Consider the following 18,865-nt stretch of genomic DNA (forward strand, 5'->3'; position numbering starts at 1 on the left):
ATTCACACGAGAATGCTTGGGATTACACAAATTCCCGACTTTTCCCAATTTTTTGCGTATTTTGGAGAATTCCATAGTGTTTCCCGAATTTCCCGATTTCCCGACTTGAGTGGCTACCCTGGGATCTGTCAAGATCAAAACGAAAGGCGTTGAACAACGCGTGCTAAAAAAAATCATTTTGCCTTTACATAAACTATTTTTTTTTTTTTAATAGCACTAGGTTTTTTTTTTTTTGACATATGAGGGGAACTCATGGTGGTTTAACATACGTCAAAGGACTCAATTGAAGTTATGGAGTTAACAGTAGTAATTTGTAATCTGTAATTTGTTGTTTTATTGGGTACGATAACTTGTTAGTTAAACTATGTATCAAGTCAAGGAGGGACGTTTCACACTGTAGGAAATAATCCCTTGAGTTGTATATTTGTTATACATGAACAAAAGAGCTGCATAAACATTTACCGACGCAATGTGTGATATATTTTCGTGCGCACCTTCAAAAATACATGTCAATCACCTGCACGCCACAAAAATACCACAACCCGGAAGTTGATTCCAAATTCCAGTTCGCACGTGCCATGCCTTCGAAGCGGACAACCGTGTTGGTGATTTGGAAGATCCTGCTTCCAACGATGCAATTTTTCGGCATCGTCCCACTCGAATACGACTCCGTAGGGAAACGATTCTACCGCACGAGATGACGCCAATTGAGGATGACAGCTCACATCAGTTCGGCCCTGCTATTGATTCCCTTTGCGTATTACGCCCTGCTCGAGAGCTTTATGATTCCGGAATCACCACTGGGCAACTTTCTGCTGATCAACGAGATGGGATTAACGTTTCTTGCTCTTATGGTGACTTTAGGAGTTATCGCAGGACATTTGGATGAAATTGAATGTTGTTTCAACGGATTGGCAAAGTTGCTGACGAGATGTTACAAAAGTTTGCACGACATGGATGGACGTGTCCTCAAATCATTTTTCATCAAAGTTACCTTAGTAGATGTGATAGTTTTTCCGTTCACCTTCGCTCTATTCGTCCCGTTCACCGTTGGGCATAGCAAACTTCTAATGGCATGTTGGCTGGTCAACACGTGGTCCATTCTTCAAATGCTACTGTACTGCAACTTGTTCCAATCGATTGCCATCGTGGGCACTCTGCTGTACAAAGCAGTAAATCTACAAATTCACAACTGCATCGATCAGCTATCCCATTTGGACAACCATGAAACGCGCTGGCATCACTTCGATCGCGGACTCAAACTGACGATCTGCAAGCGATTAGCCAACGAAATCGATCACATTTGCAGACTACATCGAGCCATTACCAGACTGGTTCAAAAATTGGTCCAAATTCTAAGCCCTCCGATGATCCTCGTCATAACGTACCAATGTCTGATCATACTAGCGGAGGTTAGTGCTAATTTAGGGCTATTTGGGCGCAATTCTCACCATTTTATTGTCGCCGCAGATTTACTTCGAGTACACGTCGGCCGTAAAGGATTTGCGAGCGGGGCTGCCCCTAAACTACGGCCAGTGGCTGAGCTCGTTCCTTTTTATGGTGATAAATGGGCTGCAGTTTTACTTCACGGCCTCGGTGTACGCTCGAATGACGGAGGAGGCTGAAAAGTCGGCAATTCTGCTGAACGAATTCTTTCTGTGTGATGTCGATTTTCGGTTGGATTTGAGCGTAGGTATTTTGGGATTTGTTAAGATGTAAATAAATTATATTTATAGACAATTCTGATTTTCAGATTGAACTCTTTACCGTGGAAATGTTGCACCACAACTACAAAATCGATATTTGCGGACTCTACACGATGGATTTTACGATGGTGAATTCGGTATGAGCTTTTACTTTTCCAGCATTTAGGATTTAGGCTCTGAAACCTAATAAGCCACCATCTTGGATTTAAAATTTCTAAATCACTTTAGTATAGCTAAAAGGTCTCATATTTAGGCTCGTCAACCAAATGTTCTCATGATTTTTTTGTAATTTTTGTAATTTTTGTAATTTTAGTAATTTTTGTAATTTTTGTAATTTTTGTAATTATAGTAATTTTTGTAATTTTTGTAATTTTTGTAATTTTTGTAATTTTTGTAATATTCGTAATTTTTGTAATTTTTGTAATTTTTGTAATTTTTGTAATTTTTGTAATTTTTGTAATTTTTGTAATTTTCGTAATTTTTGTAATTTTTGTAATTTTTGTAATTTTTGTAATTTTTGTAATTTTCGTAATTTTTGTAATTTTTGTAATTTATGTAATATTCGTAATTTTTGTAATTTTTGTAATTTTTGTAATTTTTGTAATTTTTGTAATTTTTGTAATTTTTGTAATTTTTGTAATTTTTGTAATTTTTGTAATTTTTGTAATTTTTGTAATTTTTGTAATTTTTGTAATTTTTGTAATTTTTGTAATTTTTGTAATTTTTGTAATTTTTGTAATTTTTGTAATTTTTGTAATTTTTGTAATTTTTGTAATTTTTGTAATTTTTAGTAATTTTTATAATTTTTGTAATTTTTAGTAATTTTTGTAATTTTTGTAATTTTTGTAATTTTTGTAATTTTTGTAATTTTTGTAATTTTTGTAATTTTTGTAATTTTTGTAATTTTTGTAATTTTTGTAATTTTTGTAATTTTTGTAATTTTTGTAATTTTTGTAATTTTTATAATTTTTTGTAACTATGGTAATTTTGTTGTTTTGCAAAAAAAAAAATACAAATATAACAAAAAATACAGACTCATGTTTTGGTTTAGTTTTTAGGTTTTCAAGTTTTCAAGTTTTTAAGTTTTGAAAAGGGTTTTTAGTTGTCTAGGTTTTTTTTTTGCTTTTTTTTATGTTGGTTTACGGGCGAACATGTAAATTCAAAGAGATTTTTTTATATATAGGTCGTAGTTGAAATCAACACTTTTTGAAATGAGTTATCTATATTCCAGGTGATTGGAAGGTTGACGATATATCTCATCATGCTTGTGCAATTCGAGTTGGCAGAATATTGAAACAAAAAAAAGAAGAGACATTTCGGATCATCAAAAATACACACACGGATATTTACGGAACTTCTAATCCCATACAGTTATATTTTAGTATTATGCTACTGATGCAAGTTGTTAGAAACGGGTTCAAATTTAGCAAATTTAGCTCGATTCCTTTCGATCGATTCGTTTCAACTGAAATCTTGTCTATTTTATGCTAGCTTTGAATTTCAAGTGTTTCAACTTAACGCATGCCAATTGATTGTGTTTGTTGAATAAGTTTCAGTGTGATTATTTTTAGAGTCTTTTTTGAAAAGTGTTCAAACTATCAAACGAATACATCTTGTTGAATGCTGTTTCTGCATTTCTTGTTCACAATACGTGAAAGTCGTCTAATAATTGTAGTACAAACTGTTTTCACACATATTCTTCTTCATGCGTTATTTTGGTTTTCTCATAATATTTGAAAAGTAATTTTGAATGGGTTTTTTTTTCAGCTTAATCTAGGGCGCCTCTGTACGGTGCGGTTTGCCGTAAGATATTCAAACGTCCTTTCGAGCGCGAAAAAAACCAACTTGAGAAGCTTCTATCTAGAAAAAGGGCGGCAAACCGCACCGTGCGTACGGCCTCAAAAAAAACCGGCCTAGTTCCGCCGGAAGCTGTTCCGGCCGATCCGCTCGATGTACTTGGTCTTGGTGAGCGCGCTGCCCCCGGCCGTCGGATCCATCATCCGGTTCCAGTCGGTGACGCCGACCACGAAGCCCATGTCGCGCATCCGGCGCTGCGCCTTGGCCTCCTCGATGTCGGCCCAGCGGACGCGCTTCTTTCCTCCGGCGTTCGGCGGACCGTCCGACTGCGCGTACCGCTCGTCCAGCAGCTGATCGTCCGACTGCAGGAAGTCCTCTATGGTCGGGGGACGTCGCGGGGGCTTGCTGATGCCGTCCAACCGAGCTGGATTTGTTTTAAGGGTGAGAAAATGAAGTGCATTAGAATTGTTGTAGAAACAACTAAAAATTGCAGTGTTTATTTCCAAGAAAAAAAAGAAAGTTATTTTCATAAGAGTTCAAAATGGTTACAGTTTGATGAGAAAATCAAATAATACCAACCTAGGTTCTGCTCGGTCGCATCCGTGTCCCATTTGCTCGTGAACATTCCACCAAGCTATTAGATACACGCCAATAAGGTCATTTGAATAAAGTTCATCAACGTGCGACGTGTGAGTCGTTGAAAGGTTCTTGTATTTGGTTTGCGATTTTTTGTTTACTCTTAATTATAAACATTTAAAATGTCAGACCCCGAAAGAGCTCATCCTTGATGAGACCACCTTTGTTACAAAAATAAACTTTTTTGCTTTTTTTTAGAATATGCCCCATTGAGAAATATTCCCATATATTAGTATAAGCTATAAGTGTATGAACTGTAACTGTACAAATATATTGTACAAACATTCGTTCAAACATTAGATAGGAAAAATATCTAAAATTACTCCTGAAAAAATCTGAATCTAAAGTCCCAAAAAGTCTAGAAAAAAAAGAAGTTCGACATAATCCGCGGCGCTGCTGAGAAAGCATAAAGAAGAAATTCCAATTCATTAGTCGCATCTCACCTCCTGGCCGTCCAAGTTAGAGTCTTCATCAGCGTCATCCTGTGAAATAAAATGTTAATTTGTTAAACTAATAATATTTCACTGTTTATTTAGTAGTACATGTCTTGTGTTATGATAAATATATTTTCAAGTATTTTTACCAGCATTTCATACAACTTTACAGAGAAAAAATATTTTAAAATTAATCCTCTTTGCGGTTAACATTACGCAGTGGGCCTGGCCCAACATTCTTCAGCATGCAACCGAATGATTGGCTGCGCTCGATAGGTTTAATAATTGTTAATTGATTTGCAAATTTGGTGTTTGAGTGATTATTTTTTTTTTTTTCAAAACTTCGAAAATATGGCCTTTATTTTCGTCAAATACCAAATCTTTTGGTGAAACACATTTTTTTATTTCTATGTTCAACAAACTTTGTCTTGTTTAAAGTACGGTACCGAGATCGAAATAAACGCGTTCAAGAAAAATTGCGCATTCTATTCGTGAAATTCCTTAATTCTTAACTTCATAAATTTTTAAATCCATAAATTTGTCTATTTTGTAATTCTAAATTCTTTGATTTTTAAATATAATTTTTTGAAAAGCTTCTAAAGTCTTGATTTTTTTCAAAATTTTGAATTTAAAAATTTAATTAAATTAAACAAAAAAATGAAATTAAATTATATTTTTACAAACCTTACCCGAAAAACTTCGTCTTTTCCTTTTTCGTTTGTTGACGTTTTTAGCTTTTTCCTTATTCAGCCTCCTATGATCAAAATTTGATTTTACGCAGCTTTTCCCATACAATCTGCAAATTTTCCGGAATCGGTTCCAGAGTGGCCAAAGTGTCAACTTATTAGCGTAAAAACCTTCCTTGAGCTTATACAAACCCAACGCAGCAAAAAGCACTCCGATCCGACCTTCCGTGTTCAACTGATACGCGTTCGAACAAAACCATCGAAATTTTTTATATATATAGATTACGTATCGCAAAACTTAAGTTTTTTAGAATTCTAATTGTTGAGATTGACTACAGCCGATTTGACTTGTAGTCGACTCGAGTGTTGGAAGTTTGCGAAATCGGATATTCAAATCACAAAAAAATATATTTCTGCTCTGATATGAACCCAAAAATGGTCTAAATGTAACTCAAGATGGCGGCCAATATGGCCGCCATGATGAACCAATAGAAACATTCATTTGGTAGTATTTTTCATTTTGTAGATTTTGTATAATTATTAGTAAAAATTTAAATTTTCAGCACTAGTAATTTTTTAACTACGGATATATTGGGAAATTTTTTGCCGACCATTTTTATTTTATTTTCGAAGATTAATTTTTGTTAAATTGCTTTTTTTGTATTATTTGTACAGCAGACATCAACATTTTTGGACTGATTTAAAAAAATATTTCAATTTTTATTCAGTATTTAAAAATTCATGAATTACACAACACTACTTTTTTATTATTGACAATTATTTTGTTCAATTTATGACTTTTCTGAAAAAAAAATTGTTTAATACAGTCCAGACTCGATTTTCCAAAGCCTCGATTATCCGAAGTGTGTATGGGACTTCGGATAATCGAATCACGAACGAAAAAAATCGCTTTTTTTATTTTCTTGTTTTTAACACAAAATTCGAGTTCGGCGACCTAAATTTGAATGGTTGATTATCTGTAAAATTCAAAAATGTATTTTTTCAAATTTCATTACCGCCGTTTTGGCCGCCATCTTGAATTTAAAAATTCTAAATTACTTAAGAGTAGTTTAGCGGTCAAACTTAAGCTCAACAATCAAAAATAAGACAATGAAAAAAAAAGTTTCGTGATTCGAAAAAAAAAGTCTTGTGTTTTGTCTACTTTACAAAGTTTTTTATAATGGAATATCAAATATTGTTTGCACCTTAATATTTTTGACAGTTTCCGAGTTTCTCAAAAAGGCTTGCGAGGAGACAAACAAATATTGTATTAGGCATAATTTTTGCTTCAATTTTGTTATCAGTGAAAAATACAATTTTCAGCAATAATAATTTTTTAGCTTCAGATTTTTTTGAAAATTTTGATTTGGAATTGTTTTTTTATCTTAGAAGTTTTAATTTTTGTTCATTTTTTTCAGAAATTTGCCAATCGACATAACAAGTAATCACATTTTCGGAATACAAAAATTTAGAAGTAATGATAAATTTTTAGTTTCCCACAAGTTTGCTGAAAACACCTTGTTGATTGACGAAAAGATATAATTTTTGACATAAGTAATGCCTGGCACGAACACTCAAAGCGTGTTCTAGCGTGTTGCTCGTACTGACTCAGAGCAAGGGTGAGATGTAGGTGTAAGGGCAGTGCATGTTCGTCGGGAACCTGGTGCATAAGACCGGTCAAGGCCCGTTCTTACACTGAAAATTGCGAATGTATGCACAAAGTTTAAAATTTTAATCTGGATTTTTTTTGTTTGTCAAAATCTATCGATTCCTCAATTATCCCATACTTACCACCTGTTCCGCCACAGCCGCCCCGTCACCAGCCGCCACCGATTCCTCACCACCATTCCCGTCCTTGGCTGCTTCCCCATCCTTCTGGAAGCCTTCGTCCTCATCCGAACACAGATCCATATCTGCGGAGACCACCACTGCTCCAGCTCCCGCTCCCGCCACCCCATGTCCCTCCTCGTCAAACAGAACGCTCGCATTGATCAACGGGTGGTCGTCCGGCCCGAGCGTCCAGTTGTTGGCGTACGACCGGATCTCGTCCGCCGTACGGTTGTGCACGTTCTGCTCAATGCACAGATCGATCTCCGTCTGTAGGGTTACCGTGAAGACCTGGGTGGGAATTGAATATATGGATTAGTTGCGTTGGGGGATGTTTGGGGACATCGACGACGTGCTCTACCTTGAACCCGCTGGATCGCGCAATGGCATAGAACTCGTTGTAGTACTTGAGATGTTCGTTCGGGCAGTCTACGATGATAAAGTGGAACACGTCTTCGGTTATGGTTCGCTTGAAGGCTTTCACCAGGTTCTGCATGTAAATGTCCTCCATGTCTCCGTCGAATTTATACTCCGACTTGGTGACCAGCACCGGGCGTCCCGTTTTGGGGTCCGGTTCGCGTTCCTCCGTCTCCACGAGGAAGTAATCGTCGAGGCTGAGCACCCGCGGTGCCTGTCCGCCCTGCTTCACCTCGCAGTCTTTGATGGCGCGTGCCAGGTAGGACTTGCCACTGCCGGGCAGGCCACGCATCACGAAGCAAATCTTGGACGGCCGCTGGAAGCGGGCCGGCTTCATCAACAGATCTTCGATGGGTACGATCGCGCACGGCACGACCAATGAACCATCCTCAACGGGTTCGCCCCGTTTCATCTCCAGCTCGTAGTCGCTCAGCGGTTCGTCCTGGAAGGCCGCCGGATGAACGAATGGTGCAGCGGGTGCTGCTGCCACCGGTGGTGGGAGGTCATCCATAAATGGCGGCGGTGCGTTCATTACCGGTAGATCATTCATAAATGGCGGCGGCGCGTCGAGCTTGGAAAGCTGATGTTGTTGCTGCTGCTGTTCTTTTTCCGGCTGAATCGGTCCTTGTTGACCCTGCTGTTGCTGCTCGCGGAGCTTTTGCTTGCGAATCGAGGAGGCTCGCTTGCCGCGCTTCGTGCTGGGACGGTTCGGCCGGTTGTCGTTCATCAGGATGAACTTGCACGGATAGCTCGGGTTGCTTTCGTCCGGGTTCGGATTGGCGTGCATCTGGGCGAGCTTGGACGTGGAAGTCTCCGTGTAGTGCGGAGGTCGATCCACATTAAACGGCCGATTCTCGAAGCCCTGCTGTTGCTGGGAATGATTGTAGTCGAAGCGATTCGGCTGACCTGGCGGACCTGGACCTGGAATAAAAGCGCATTACACTTCGGCAATATGTTCAAATTCAAACCAAAGAAAAGCTAAGCAAATTAACAACTCTCTATTCAACGTATTCCAACAAGCCATGATTGTACTCTTTAACAAAGCGACACCTACGTTCCGATCTGCCGTTGTTGCCCTGATTGTTGCTGGGTGTGCTGCTGTGGCCATAGTCGATGATCTGCGGCGCCCCGTTCGAGTAGTCGATGACCTGCTTCGGCCGGAAGAAGTCATCGTCGCTGGCGAACGGATTCGGGCGCTTCGCCGGTGGTAACCGCTGACCGACGTCCTTTCCGTTGTTCTGCTGTTCTTTCTTCTTCTGCTGCTCGAGCAGCCGGATCGCCAGCTCCATCTTGTACTTGCGCTCCTCAAACGCCTCGACGTGCTCGTAGCGGTCGAATATCTCGTCGTACTCCTCCTCGGTCATCCACTCCGGCTTGGGAACCGCACAGGGCGTGCCCAACTCCGGATCGACCTGCAGCTCGTCCAGGTGGCCCGAGTAGTAGTTGGGCAGGTTGCGCTCGTCCAGCAGCTCCTTGGCCAGCGGGGCTGGCTTTGCACCGTTAAACTGCTGCGGTTTCGGCGGTGGTCCAGGCTTTTGCGGCTTTTCCTTCATTCCCCAGCGAGAAGAACGTTGCTGTTGTTGTTGCTGTTGTTTCTGCTGCTGCTGCTGCTGCTGCGGTGGCGGTCCTTTCGGGAAGTCTCCTCCGTTGAACGGCTGCTTCTGCTTCTGCTGCTGCTGCTTCTGGTTTCTGTTGGGAGGTTTGTCCTGGCCCCAACGAGACTGACGATTCTGACTGTGTGAAGACGACGCGTTGCTGGGCGCTGGCGAACCCGACATCGGTGGTGGACGGCTTATGTCGATGCCCATCAACGGAACTGGACCAGCAGGAGGAGGCCCCGTGGCATAGCTTGGAGGAGGTAAGGCCGTGCCGGGAAAGCCACCATAAGTATTATATCCATTGTTGGCCAAGTTTGGCGGTGGTGCCGAGACTCCGGGAATGCCGGCAAAGTTGAGAGTTTGCGGCAGTGGTGGCTGCTGCTGCTGCTGCTGCTGGTACGACGCATATTGTGACCGGTCATCAAGGTCACCGCCCGAATGCAGCGAAGTACGACTGCGTTCATCCATAAACGGGACTTGTGGTTGCGGCGCAGGAGCCACAGCTGCTGGCAGCCCACCGTTAGCGTTCACAACGGCCCCCGCTGCGCTGTGAAGCTTCTGCAAAATGTCACTTTGTCCAGCCGGCAAATTCGGAAGCGTCCCCTGGGCGTTGTTCGTGATTATGTTCAACAGCGCGCTCACTTTAGGATCCTTCAACAGCGACGCCAGCGCCGTAACCGGGTTCGCAGCCGCTGCATTCGCGTTCACTTTGGAAATATCCGGCTTGATATCAATGTCGTTATCGTCGTCCAGCTCAATAATTTCGGCGACCTCCCCGGAAGCCACCAACCTATTCCCGTCGTCCCTTCTGTTTTCATTCAGCAAGTCCAGCCCCGGAATGCCACCTCCTCCCCCACCGCCCAAAGCATTTGCAAACAGTCCCATCCCTTGGCCAACACTTTCCGCCGCAGGCGGCAGTGGCGGCGGCGCACTCGCCTTGCTGGCCAACTCCGCCAGCCGCTTGTTACGCAACTGCACGCGACGCTCGAGCAGCTTCTTGCGGCACTCGATAAACTTCTTCTCGTACTCGCGGTACGCCGACTTGTCCGGATGGTTGGCGTTTTTGCTCTTCCAGTTCTCGAACTCTTCCTCCCACTTGCGGAACTGCTCGTCAAACGCCAGCTCCTCGGTCGTCTTCTGGCTTTGCTCGTCCTCTTGGGGCGGTGGCGGCGGCGGAGCCTGACTCGACTTCCTGGCAGCAAGCGTGTCCGGGTGGGGTTCGGCCGGAGGTGGAGGCGCGGCCAGCGTCGTCGGTGGAGGGGCGGCATACGGGGCCGGGCCCACAGTCGGTATGGGAATGGCCGCCGGCGTCGGCACCGCCGCCATCGGAGTGCCCATCTGCCGCGCGTACTGCTCACCGTACTGGGCATGCCACTGGGCGTACTGCTGCTGGTATTGCTGCCATTGTTGCCACTGGGCGTACTGATCCGGAGCGTACGCACCCGGACCCGGTTGCATAGCGGGAGCCATTGGCCCTACATTCGGCGGGGGAACCGCTGTCGAGTACCCGCCGTAAGCCGCAGGCTGAGCCGGCCAGCTATTTCCCGGCCAGGACATCTTTCTCGCTCGCTCTCTCTCTCTCTCTCCGGTCTAAGGAAGCTACGAGAAAAAATGTTGGCAAGTGTGATTTTGGACTGCCTTAAAATTCGACCAAATTTCTTACCGAAAATTTGCACACTTTTCACGCACCAAACTCACTTAACCCTTTACACCGATGTAACACAACACCTGGGCAATGATTTTGCGAAAGATTTTCCAAATTTCTGCACCACTTTATTGGACTTTTTCCTAATTTTATCAAACGCAGCTATCACGCACTATCCATTTTGTTTTACACTAGCAGAACGATTTTGACAGCTTGTCCAAGTGTGACAAAACAGGGTGCCACAAAAGAAATGTTTAGAATTCGTTTGCGTTCTTGCAGAAAATAACGAATGCATACAGAAAATAGAGTTGCACAATTGGCTACTACACCCTTACCAAAAATCATGATTTTTTGAGTTCCAAATCCCACTTTTCATACGAATTTTTCAGTTCAACCCATATAACCATTTTTATGGTTGTAGTACCTGAACTCAAAAAATCGTATGAAAAGTGGGATTTGGAACTCAAAAAATCATGATTTTTGGTAAGGGTGTAAAGCCCTATGTCAATTTTTATGTACAACGGTAAAAAACACGATTAAAAACCATTTCTGATCACTTTTTTTCATTTTAACGCAAAAAAATTTTTTGACAAGACAACATTTTTCCGATGGATCAACTATGGTCCCCTTGGAACGAGCTGTCAAGTAGGAGCTTTTCTGTCAAGAAGGACCGCGAGGTTAATTTTTCAAAATTGATTTAAAAATCCATTTTAAACTCTTTGTGCTCGTACAAAGGGTAATTTTACTCAGAAAAATAAGCTTTATCGCTGTAAACAATAATATCAGCAATCTAAGCTTCATTTTAGGACCCAATTCCGCAAAACTTCAAAAAATACTGAAGCGAACACTTAAAAAAAAGTCATAAAAAAACAAAATTTCTCCGTTATATCACATATAGAAAAGTTAAAAAACACATTTCAAAATTCAAAGCCTGATGATTGTCAAAAATGTAAGCCGAAAAGTATCACAAAATGACAACACTACACAGCAAATTTTGGATAGCCATTTCAGTAAAATAAATAACTGAATGCGATTCACTTTTGCATCACTTTTGCTGAAATTCGTCAATGAACAAAAACATTGCTGAAAAATCGACGGTAACATTTCAAAAGGCATCATGTACATTTTGACACTTTCTGGGTTATTGCATATTCTAAAAGTACTCTTAATAAGCTACCTCTCCACCAAAAATGAGCAAAAGTTACTTCAGTAAAGTCTATTTAATCATGATTTTAAATAAAGTAACATAAACAAAATCTCTGCCATCAGCAGTCCCTGTTTATATAGCCCTGTCAACCTGTCAAACAAAAGACTACATAAACCTCGTCACGAAAAAAAAGCATCATGAACAAAGCGCCATGTACATTCGGCGAAGAAAAACGAATCATAACAAAGCGTCCCCCTCAATGACAGCAGGGTGATATAGACGTTAGTGATTTCAAAAGAAGTTATGTTTGTTTTTCTTGAATAAAACGACGGAAATAATGTTTTATTGAATTTGGATGATCAAGTATCAATGAAAGCAACGTTTTTCATCGTTTGTTATTATTAGAACATCTTATTTTGCTTTTATATTAAAATGGGAATTGAAAATGGATGCTCAACATTCAAATGCGTTTTTCTCAAAACGCATGGTTTGTACATGATGCTTTTTGAAATGTTGGCGTCGAACTTTTAAAAATACTGAAGCGAACACTCAAGGTTTTAAAAAAAGTCATAAAAAACTAAATTTCTCCGTTATGTCACTTATAGAAAAGTTAAAAAAAAACACATTTCAAAATTCAAAGCCTGATGATTGTCAAAAATGTGAGCCGAAAAGTATCACAAAATGACAACACTACACAGCAAATTTTGGATTGCAATTTCAGTAAAATAAATAACTGAATGCGATTCACTTTTGCATCACTTTTGCTGAAATTGCTGAAAAATCAGTAACTGCACATCTGTCAAACTGAAATGTCACTTATGACTTAAGGTTTAGATGCTGCCGAGAGAAAATCCTCTTTCAAATGGGTTTTTTTTTTAATTTTGTATTGCGCGTATTGAGAAAATATCAGTTTTGGTGATTTTCTTGTAGGGGTCTCAAAGATACGCGCGCAAGAGTTCAATTGATCGTAGCAATCTTGTTGATTTTCGCGTTCTGTGACCATTTTGCGTTTTGATTTGGTTTATTTCAGACAGCAAGTGATTTTAACGGAAAATATAAATATTATTTTGAATTGAACTACTTTCTTTTGTTGATATTTATTGATTCGAATTTGGTGGTTTGACGAAGTGCCTCTTCCCAGATTTAAGACAATTAGAATTTCTGTGTGAATAAGGCAATTGCACACTTTAAAATGAGTCACATCCGTTTGTACTGTGCAATGTTCTGGTCCTTCACGACGTTATAGATGCTGGAGAAAATCTGTCTTGCGATTTTCAACTGGGTCAGTTCAGGAATCAAGTTACAAAATTAATCTAAGCTTTTGTTAAGTTCTTTGGTGTAGGTAGTTGAATGCTTTTCAATCATCAGCCAGACAGTTGATGTCAATTTTGAAAAATAAAAAATGCGAACCAAACCTTTTAAAAAAATCATTATTAGGACCATTACAAATTTTATGAGCGAGATGCTCGAATCTTAGCTCGAGATGAAACACTTGACTTTTTTTTTAAATAAAATTATCTAAGCACGCTGTTTATTAAGTAATAAACCTCGTAAAAAACTAATAAGTTTTTCTTCTATTTCGTTTAAATTTTGTTTTTCACAGTTTACATCACATTCAATTTGTATTATTTCGACGGTAACATTTCAAAAGGCATCATGCACATTTTGACACATTCTGATTTTTTTAACGCTGTTTCCAAGAGTCTGCAAGCATGTCGTTTCTGCCGATTCTGCAGAAACGAGATTTTCTAAACAATCATGTAATTACTGAATGACCCCTCTGTGTTGACGACAATCGAATTCGAAGCCCGCTTTGACACATCGTGCGCCCAGGCAGACCGCAGAACAGAAATGTGTTCCCGTCGATCCGGCAGTGTTTGGGTTTAGCTGAAAAGAAAAAAAAAAGTTCTTCTCTCCCAAAGAAAATCCGAGCCGATGGCCGCCGCCGCCGCAATCGCTCCGCCCCTCGCCCAGCAGCAGGAGCTGTTCAAGGAGGTGGTCGAGAACATCTTCAACCGCTGGACCGCGCTGCGTTTGGCCGTCGAGCACGGCATGGGAGGCGCGCTGGGGCTGAACGTAAGTGTTCCGCTGGCTGCTCCGGATCACCCGGACCAACACAACCAACACGAAATGATGATGATGCACCGATCCCCGTTTCAGACTGCAATTGAAATTATCAACTACGTCACCTGCTACTGCACCGAGAACAAAAGGGTGGACTTTATCGATCTGCGCGAGGTGTTGGAGGAAATTATGGACCAGGAGTTCCAGACGATCTGCCAGGACGAGTCGATCGATGGTAGTTGACGGTGGGGTTGGGCTTCTGGATTTTGGTTGAAATTGTTTGATTTTTTTTTTAGAAATTAGTCACATTCTGATCAAGTATCTGAACCTGGTCAAAAGCAACAAAGTGGACGAGATGAGGGCGGAGCTGGCCCGGATGGGACCGTGCGAGATCTGGATCAAGTCGGGCAACCGGATAAAGGTTCAAAAGATGGACGATAGCAGTGGAACCGAGGACGACGAGGAGGAGGAAGATGATGATGACGACATGGAAGTTGAGGCGCCTCCGTTTACCAGAACCGTTGCGATGAGCGTTCCCAGCACGGAAGGATCGACGACCAACTTTGTGGAGGAGGAAGTCGAGCCAGGCTGGACGCAGGTCTGCAACCGGAGGCGGAGGTAAACTGCGTGAAACTAGGTCTTGTTGTAAAATGTCACAAGTTTTTCTTTGAATAAGCCGAAAAAAAATGGAAGTACTTTTTCTTTTATTTCTCATCTTCGAAACTGCTAATGTTCCAGTCGGATTCTTCGTCTGCCTTGGATACGTGGATGACCGTTGAGGAGAGCGTCGGCCCGATTGGAACCGCGTCCGTTGTGCCGCTACCTTGTTTGTCCAGGTTGAACAAAACACGCTTTCTTGGAACGGGTTTTGCCGCGTTTAAATCGCTTGAATCGGATTGGTCCGCTTCCTTGCGGCCTTCGACGGTTATGAGGTCGGGTGGGGTGCCGACCTGTTTGATGGGCGTGTCCAGCAACCGTTCCAGGTGGCGTTCGTACTCGGAGAATGAGGCTCGCGGGGAGGTTCGCAGGGAAGGCGGCAAGGCGTTGATTTCCGCTTGGACGGTTAGGATTTCGTCGTTGCTGTTGGCATGTTTGACTTCCGGAACGGACAGAAAGTTTGAGTTTGGCCCGACGGATTTAATTTTGAACAGGTTTGCGTTAGAGGTCGTCGTTTTCAGGGCGTTCGGTCTGTCGGGCAGAATTTCGGAAGGCGTTTGGAGTGAAGAGCGGAATTTTGGAACCGGCTGCGGAGCGGATTCTTTCTTCTTGATGACCGGCAAATCTTCCGATTTTGAAAGTTGTTTGCTCGATTCGCCAATTTTTCCCTTCGCAATCTGATCCACCTTTGCCAACAACTGATTTCTTGTGATGAAGAACCCACGATTTTTCTTTCGGTTGACATCTCTCCGCTCGGCCATCGCTTCCGCGACCGTATTCAGATCATCCTTTGGAAGCGACTTGGCTTTCGGGTCAATCCCAAGTGACTTCAAGCGCGTCTTGAAAGTGTTCATGATCTGCTTCTTTGGCGAAATTAGCTTTCTCTCCGGTTTCTGTGGCACCTCGTGCGAAACCTCCGGGGGTGGTTCAACGGCAATCTTGGCCAAAAATCGAGCTTTCGCCGCTTCAAGTGCCCTTATTTCGTCGTCACTCTCCGTTTGCGCAGGCTCTTCCGAAGCCGAGCCATGCTCCTCGATGGCCTCATCAATCTCCGATTCGACCTGCTGCTCCTGTTCAGGTGGTGGCAACAAAACTTTGCTCTCCTCCCGTCGAGTCTCAACGGCAGCTTCTTTCCGCTCCATTCGCCGCTCCAACTGTTTAAATTTATCCTCGTAGACGGCCTCCACGTTCTGCACCGTCTCACGCACCTGTCGCTGGCTGTTTTCGTACATCCGTTCCAGCTCGTGGTATCGCTGCTTCCAGATGCGGTCGTCTTCCTCGTCGTGGACGTGGCGCTGTTCCGGAATCGGCGCGGGTCGCTTCTCCAGCTCGTGGATCGCTGCGGTCAAATTTCGCCGAACTTGCTCGATTTCGCCGTTAAACTTTTCCCGCTCGAGCGTCTTCCACGCTTCAAACTGTTCCTTCTGTTCGCGGACGATCGCCTCCAGGTCGGATTTGGAGATGTAATCTAAGGGGACTGGGGACGGGGTGAGTCGTTGGATCGGGGACAACCTCGGAGGCGTCTCGGGCGTTTTGCTGCGGATGCTCGTTTGGACTTCCTTTTCGTTGACGTCTTTGAAGTCTTCCAGATTACTTTGGATAGCAATGCTCTTAACCTCAATCGGCACTTGTTTGCTCTGCTCCGGCTGTTCCCGCTCCTTCGGTCTATCTTTCTCACAACTGTGACAACGATGATCTCGGCTGCGCTGGTCCATCAAGTCCTTCTCCGCCACGTTCAGTCTTTCCTTCAGCTGTTTCACCTCCAACTCCAGCTTGATCGTATTGATCAGGTTTGAATCCGTTTCGGACAGCTTCCTACCGGCGGTCACGCTCGGTTCCGGTTCATGGCTAACGCCATGCTTTCGAACCATGTGCGAGTGCAGCAGTTCCGAGCTTATAAAGTTCTTCGTACACTTTGAACAAGGGTAAACGGCATGCTGCTGAATTTGGACGTTCTCAGCGCGTTGTAATCGCCGATGCAACGTCATCAACTCGTCGTTTTTCTTGCGACAAATCTTCTCCAATCGGGCATTCTCCTTCTGCACGTCCTGGGCCGTATTCCGGATCTCCATCACGGTCTCGTCCAAAAACTGCTTGCAAAACAGCAAATACTGCACGCTAAACTGAGCTAAAACGAAGTACTTCCCGATGGCCGGATCCAAAATCCGATTGTTCAGCACACTTCCGATGGGAACCTCCGAAATGTGCGGAATAAACTCGTCCAGCTTTTCGTAGTCCCTCTCACTTACGATAGAGTACGGATCGATGGAAGCTAAAATTAAAATAGAACAAAACCATTGCATAATCACGACTTGTCACGACGCCAAAAACGTTACCAATGAATCTCCAGTCGATGCAGTGACCGACGGAGAGCTCACGAATCGCGAAACCTGCTTCACGTGCAATTTTCGGAAAATTGTGGTTCCATTTGTGCGACATCGTGAAGAAATCACAAACTCGCCACAAATCTTCAAACAGTTTCAAAAAGTTCTTTGTTGTTGTTTACCTACGATGAATTTTTGATGACAAACACGAATCTTGCAGAAAAGTTCGGAACCAAACAACCTCCGGTTGCCATGGAAGTTACGGGGACCAAACAAACCCTTCCGATGAAGTACTAGAAGAGCACGTGGCGGCTGTGATAACGGTGCGCAAATTAGAAGATTTATCCGCCAAATAAATAATACCAAAAAAATAACCTGTATTTAAAAACCCTAAATCAACTCCACAATCCCCTCCAACACGAGCGGCTCCACGTCCCGATACTTGAACATATGCACCGACCCCGCCGCCACATTAATCGTCTCATGGTCCGCACTAATCGAAAATTCCGCCACGTTCTCCTTCGCCCGCACAAACACGTGGCTGTCCAGGTTCGGAACCACCTTGCGGATGTTCTCATCATCCTGGCAGCTTCGCGGCATGTGCCGCACCGCCACCTGGTGGAAGTGACTCTCCACACTCTTGTAGAAATCCGTCGCAAACTGAAGCTCCCCCGCCGACAGCCGCTTCTCCCCGGCCGCGCGTTTAGACTCCTCGTCCAGGATGTGGAACGTGTACTCCTCAATCTTCTGCAAGCGGCACCGGTGGTAGCTGGCCAGCAGGTACCGTATCCGCTCCACCTCCATCCGGTGGGCAATGTACAACATTTCGTTCTTATTGGTACTTGCCAGATTTTCCTCCATGTAAACCAACTGACTCAGCACCATGTCCACGATCGGTTCCTCGTACGGCAAGATTTGCACGGCAAACTTTTCGTTCATCCAGGCGCGCTGAAGCGCGTCGAGAACCTGCCACAAAGACACAACATAATCAATAATTCAAAACCCAAAAAAATACACAAATCTCCAACCTGCTTGGAAGTCATCTGGATCTCCTCGCCGTCCGAGTCGTCCGGCTGATTGTCCTCCCCCTCCTCGGGTGCGGCATCGGCGCCGACATTCTCCGACTGGTCCATCTCGGCCAGGAAGCGATCGTCGTCAGCGCTCAAGCCGTAGCGGGACATTTTGCACGATTTTAAAACACCAAATTTTACGAAAACAGGCACCTCAAAAAATCGATTGAACGAGCCGCGGAACAACACAACCGTCGTAAACAAATTGAAATGCCGCGCAATCATCTGTCAACTGGACTGTTTTGGATTTTCAAGGCAGGGGTGCCCAACTTCTAGCATCTCTCATTTTGATAAATAAAACAAAAAATCTGGAGTTTTTTTTAAAGGTCCAATAAACCAAATTTCCAGGTTTTGCTTTTTGGGTGTTTTTGAAACCTCCTTGAGTCAGGGGTATTAAAAACACCCAAAAAGCAAATACTTAAAATTTGGTTTATTGGACCTTTTAAAAAAAACTCCAGAAATGAAAAATAACACAACAAAATCTTAATAAATATGACGAACTGCAAATAGTGAAAAACCCTAGAAAAACCTTATTATTTTCCTAAATATTTTTCAAAGTTTATGGGAAAATTCTAAATTTCGTATTTTATTCGTTTAATTTGGATTTCAAAAATATTAAATTACAACATTTGAAATTTGGTCCTCAAATTAATTTAGAAAAAAAAATCAATGGTGGGAAAATGATTAGAAAATGGACTCCTTTTCAAACTTGTTTTTGGATGGATTCCTTTTGAAACTATTTTTTTTTTTCAATTTATTTTTGAAAACAATATTTCTCTTCTCTGTGACTGTGTTTTTTGATTGATATAAAATTCCTAAAATTTGTTTTTTGAAAATTTATAGCTTCAAACAAAGGC

The 18,865-nt window shown here is 42.6% G+C and overlaps 5 protein-coding genes across 7 annotated transcripts; 2 read left to right on the forward strand and 3 right to left on the reverse strand.

Annotated features, from left to right (window-relative positions):
* Positions 1-452: 452 nt before the first annotated feature.
* Positions 453-3,067, forward strand: LOC120416150 (uncharacterized). Its single transcript, XM_039577828.2, has 4 exons — positions 453-1,412; positions 1,471-1,689; positions 1,754-1,843; positions 2,938-3,067. The coding sequence occupies exons 1-4, from the start codon at positions 714-716 to the stop codon at positions 2,998-3,000; spliced, it is 1,071 nt and encodes a 356-aa protein (XP_039433762.2). The 5' UTR covers positions 453-713; the 3' UTR covers positions 3,001-3,067.
* Positions 3,050-10,958, reverse strand: LOC120416140 (YLP motif-containing protein 1-like). 2 transcript variants are annotated; one of them, XM_039577815.2, is made up of 7 exons: positions 10,765-10,957; positions 8,558-10,700; positions 7,448-8,424; positions 7,051-7,377; positions 4,583-4,621; positions 4,083-4,137; positions 3,050-3,927 (listed from the first exon to the last, which is right to left on the reverse strand). In XM_039577815.2, exons 2-7 carry the CDS (start codon positions 10,656-10,658, stop codon positions 3,620-3,622), a joined length of 3,807 nt encoding a protein of 1,268 aa, XP_039433749.1. In that variant the 5' UTR covers positions 10,659-10,700; positions 10,765-10,957; the 3' UTR covers positions 3,050-3,619. The 2 variants fall into 2 exon arrangements, with proteins under 2 accessions (XP_039433749.1, XP_039433750.1); XM_039577816.2 differs by lacking the exon at positions 4,083-4,137 and having other exon boundaries at positions 3,742-3,927; positions 10,765-10,958.
* A 2,757-nt stretch (positions 10,959-13,715) lies between these two features.
* On the forward strand, positions 13,716-14,649 carry LOC120416176 (uncharacterized). Its single transcript, XM_039577861.2, has 3 exons — positions 13,716-13,969; positions 14,054-14,192; positions 14,254-14,649. Exons 1-3 carry the CDS (start codon positions 13,829-13,831, stop codon positions 14,577-14,579), a joined length of 606 nt encoding a protein of 201 aa, XP_039433795.1. The 5' UTR covers positions 13,716-13,828; the 3' UTR covers positions 14,580-14,649.
* On the reverse strand, positions 14,608-17,082 carry LOC120416174 (cilium assembly protein DZIP1L). The gene is made up of 2 exons (XM_039577858.2): positions 16,951-17,082; positions 14,608-16,886 (listed from the first exon to the last, which is right to left on the reverse strand). Exons 1-2 carry the CDS (start codon positions 17,051-17,053, stop codon positions 14,662-14,664), a joined length of 2,328 nt encoding a protein of 775 aa, XP_039433792.1. The 5' UTR covers positions 17,054-17,082; the 3' UTR covers positions 14,608-14,661.
* A 38-nt stretch (positions 17,083-17,120) lies between these two features.
* Positions 17,121-18,226, reverse strand: LOC120416175 (DNA replication complex GINS protein SLD5). 2 transcript variants are annotated; one of them, XM_052710445.1, is made up of 3 exons: positions 17,967-18,226; positions 17,314-17,904; positions 17,121-17,250 (listed from the first exon to the last, which is right to left on the reverse strand). In XM_052710445.1, exons 1-2 carry the CDS (start codon positions 18,117-18,119, stop codon positions 17,329-17,331), a joined length of 729 nt encoding a protein of 242 aa, XP_052566405.1. In that variant the 5' UTR covers positions 18,120-18,226; the 3' UTR covers positions 17,121-17,250; positions 17,314-17,328. The 2 variants fall into 2 exon arrangements, with proteins under 2 accessions (XP_052566405.1, XP_039433793.1); XM_039577859.2 differs by lacking the exon at positions 17,121-17,250 and having other exon boundaries at positions 17,292-17,904.
* Positions 18,227-18,865: the final 639 nt, after the last annotated feature.

The sequence above is a fragment of the Culex pipiens genome, chromosome 3 (assembly GCF_016801865.2).
Source record: "Culex pipiens pallens isolate TS chromosome 3, TS_CPP_V2, whole genome shotgun sequence".
NCBI lineage: Eukaryota > Metazoa > Arthropoda > Insecta > Diptera > Culicidae > Culex > Culex pipiens.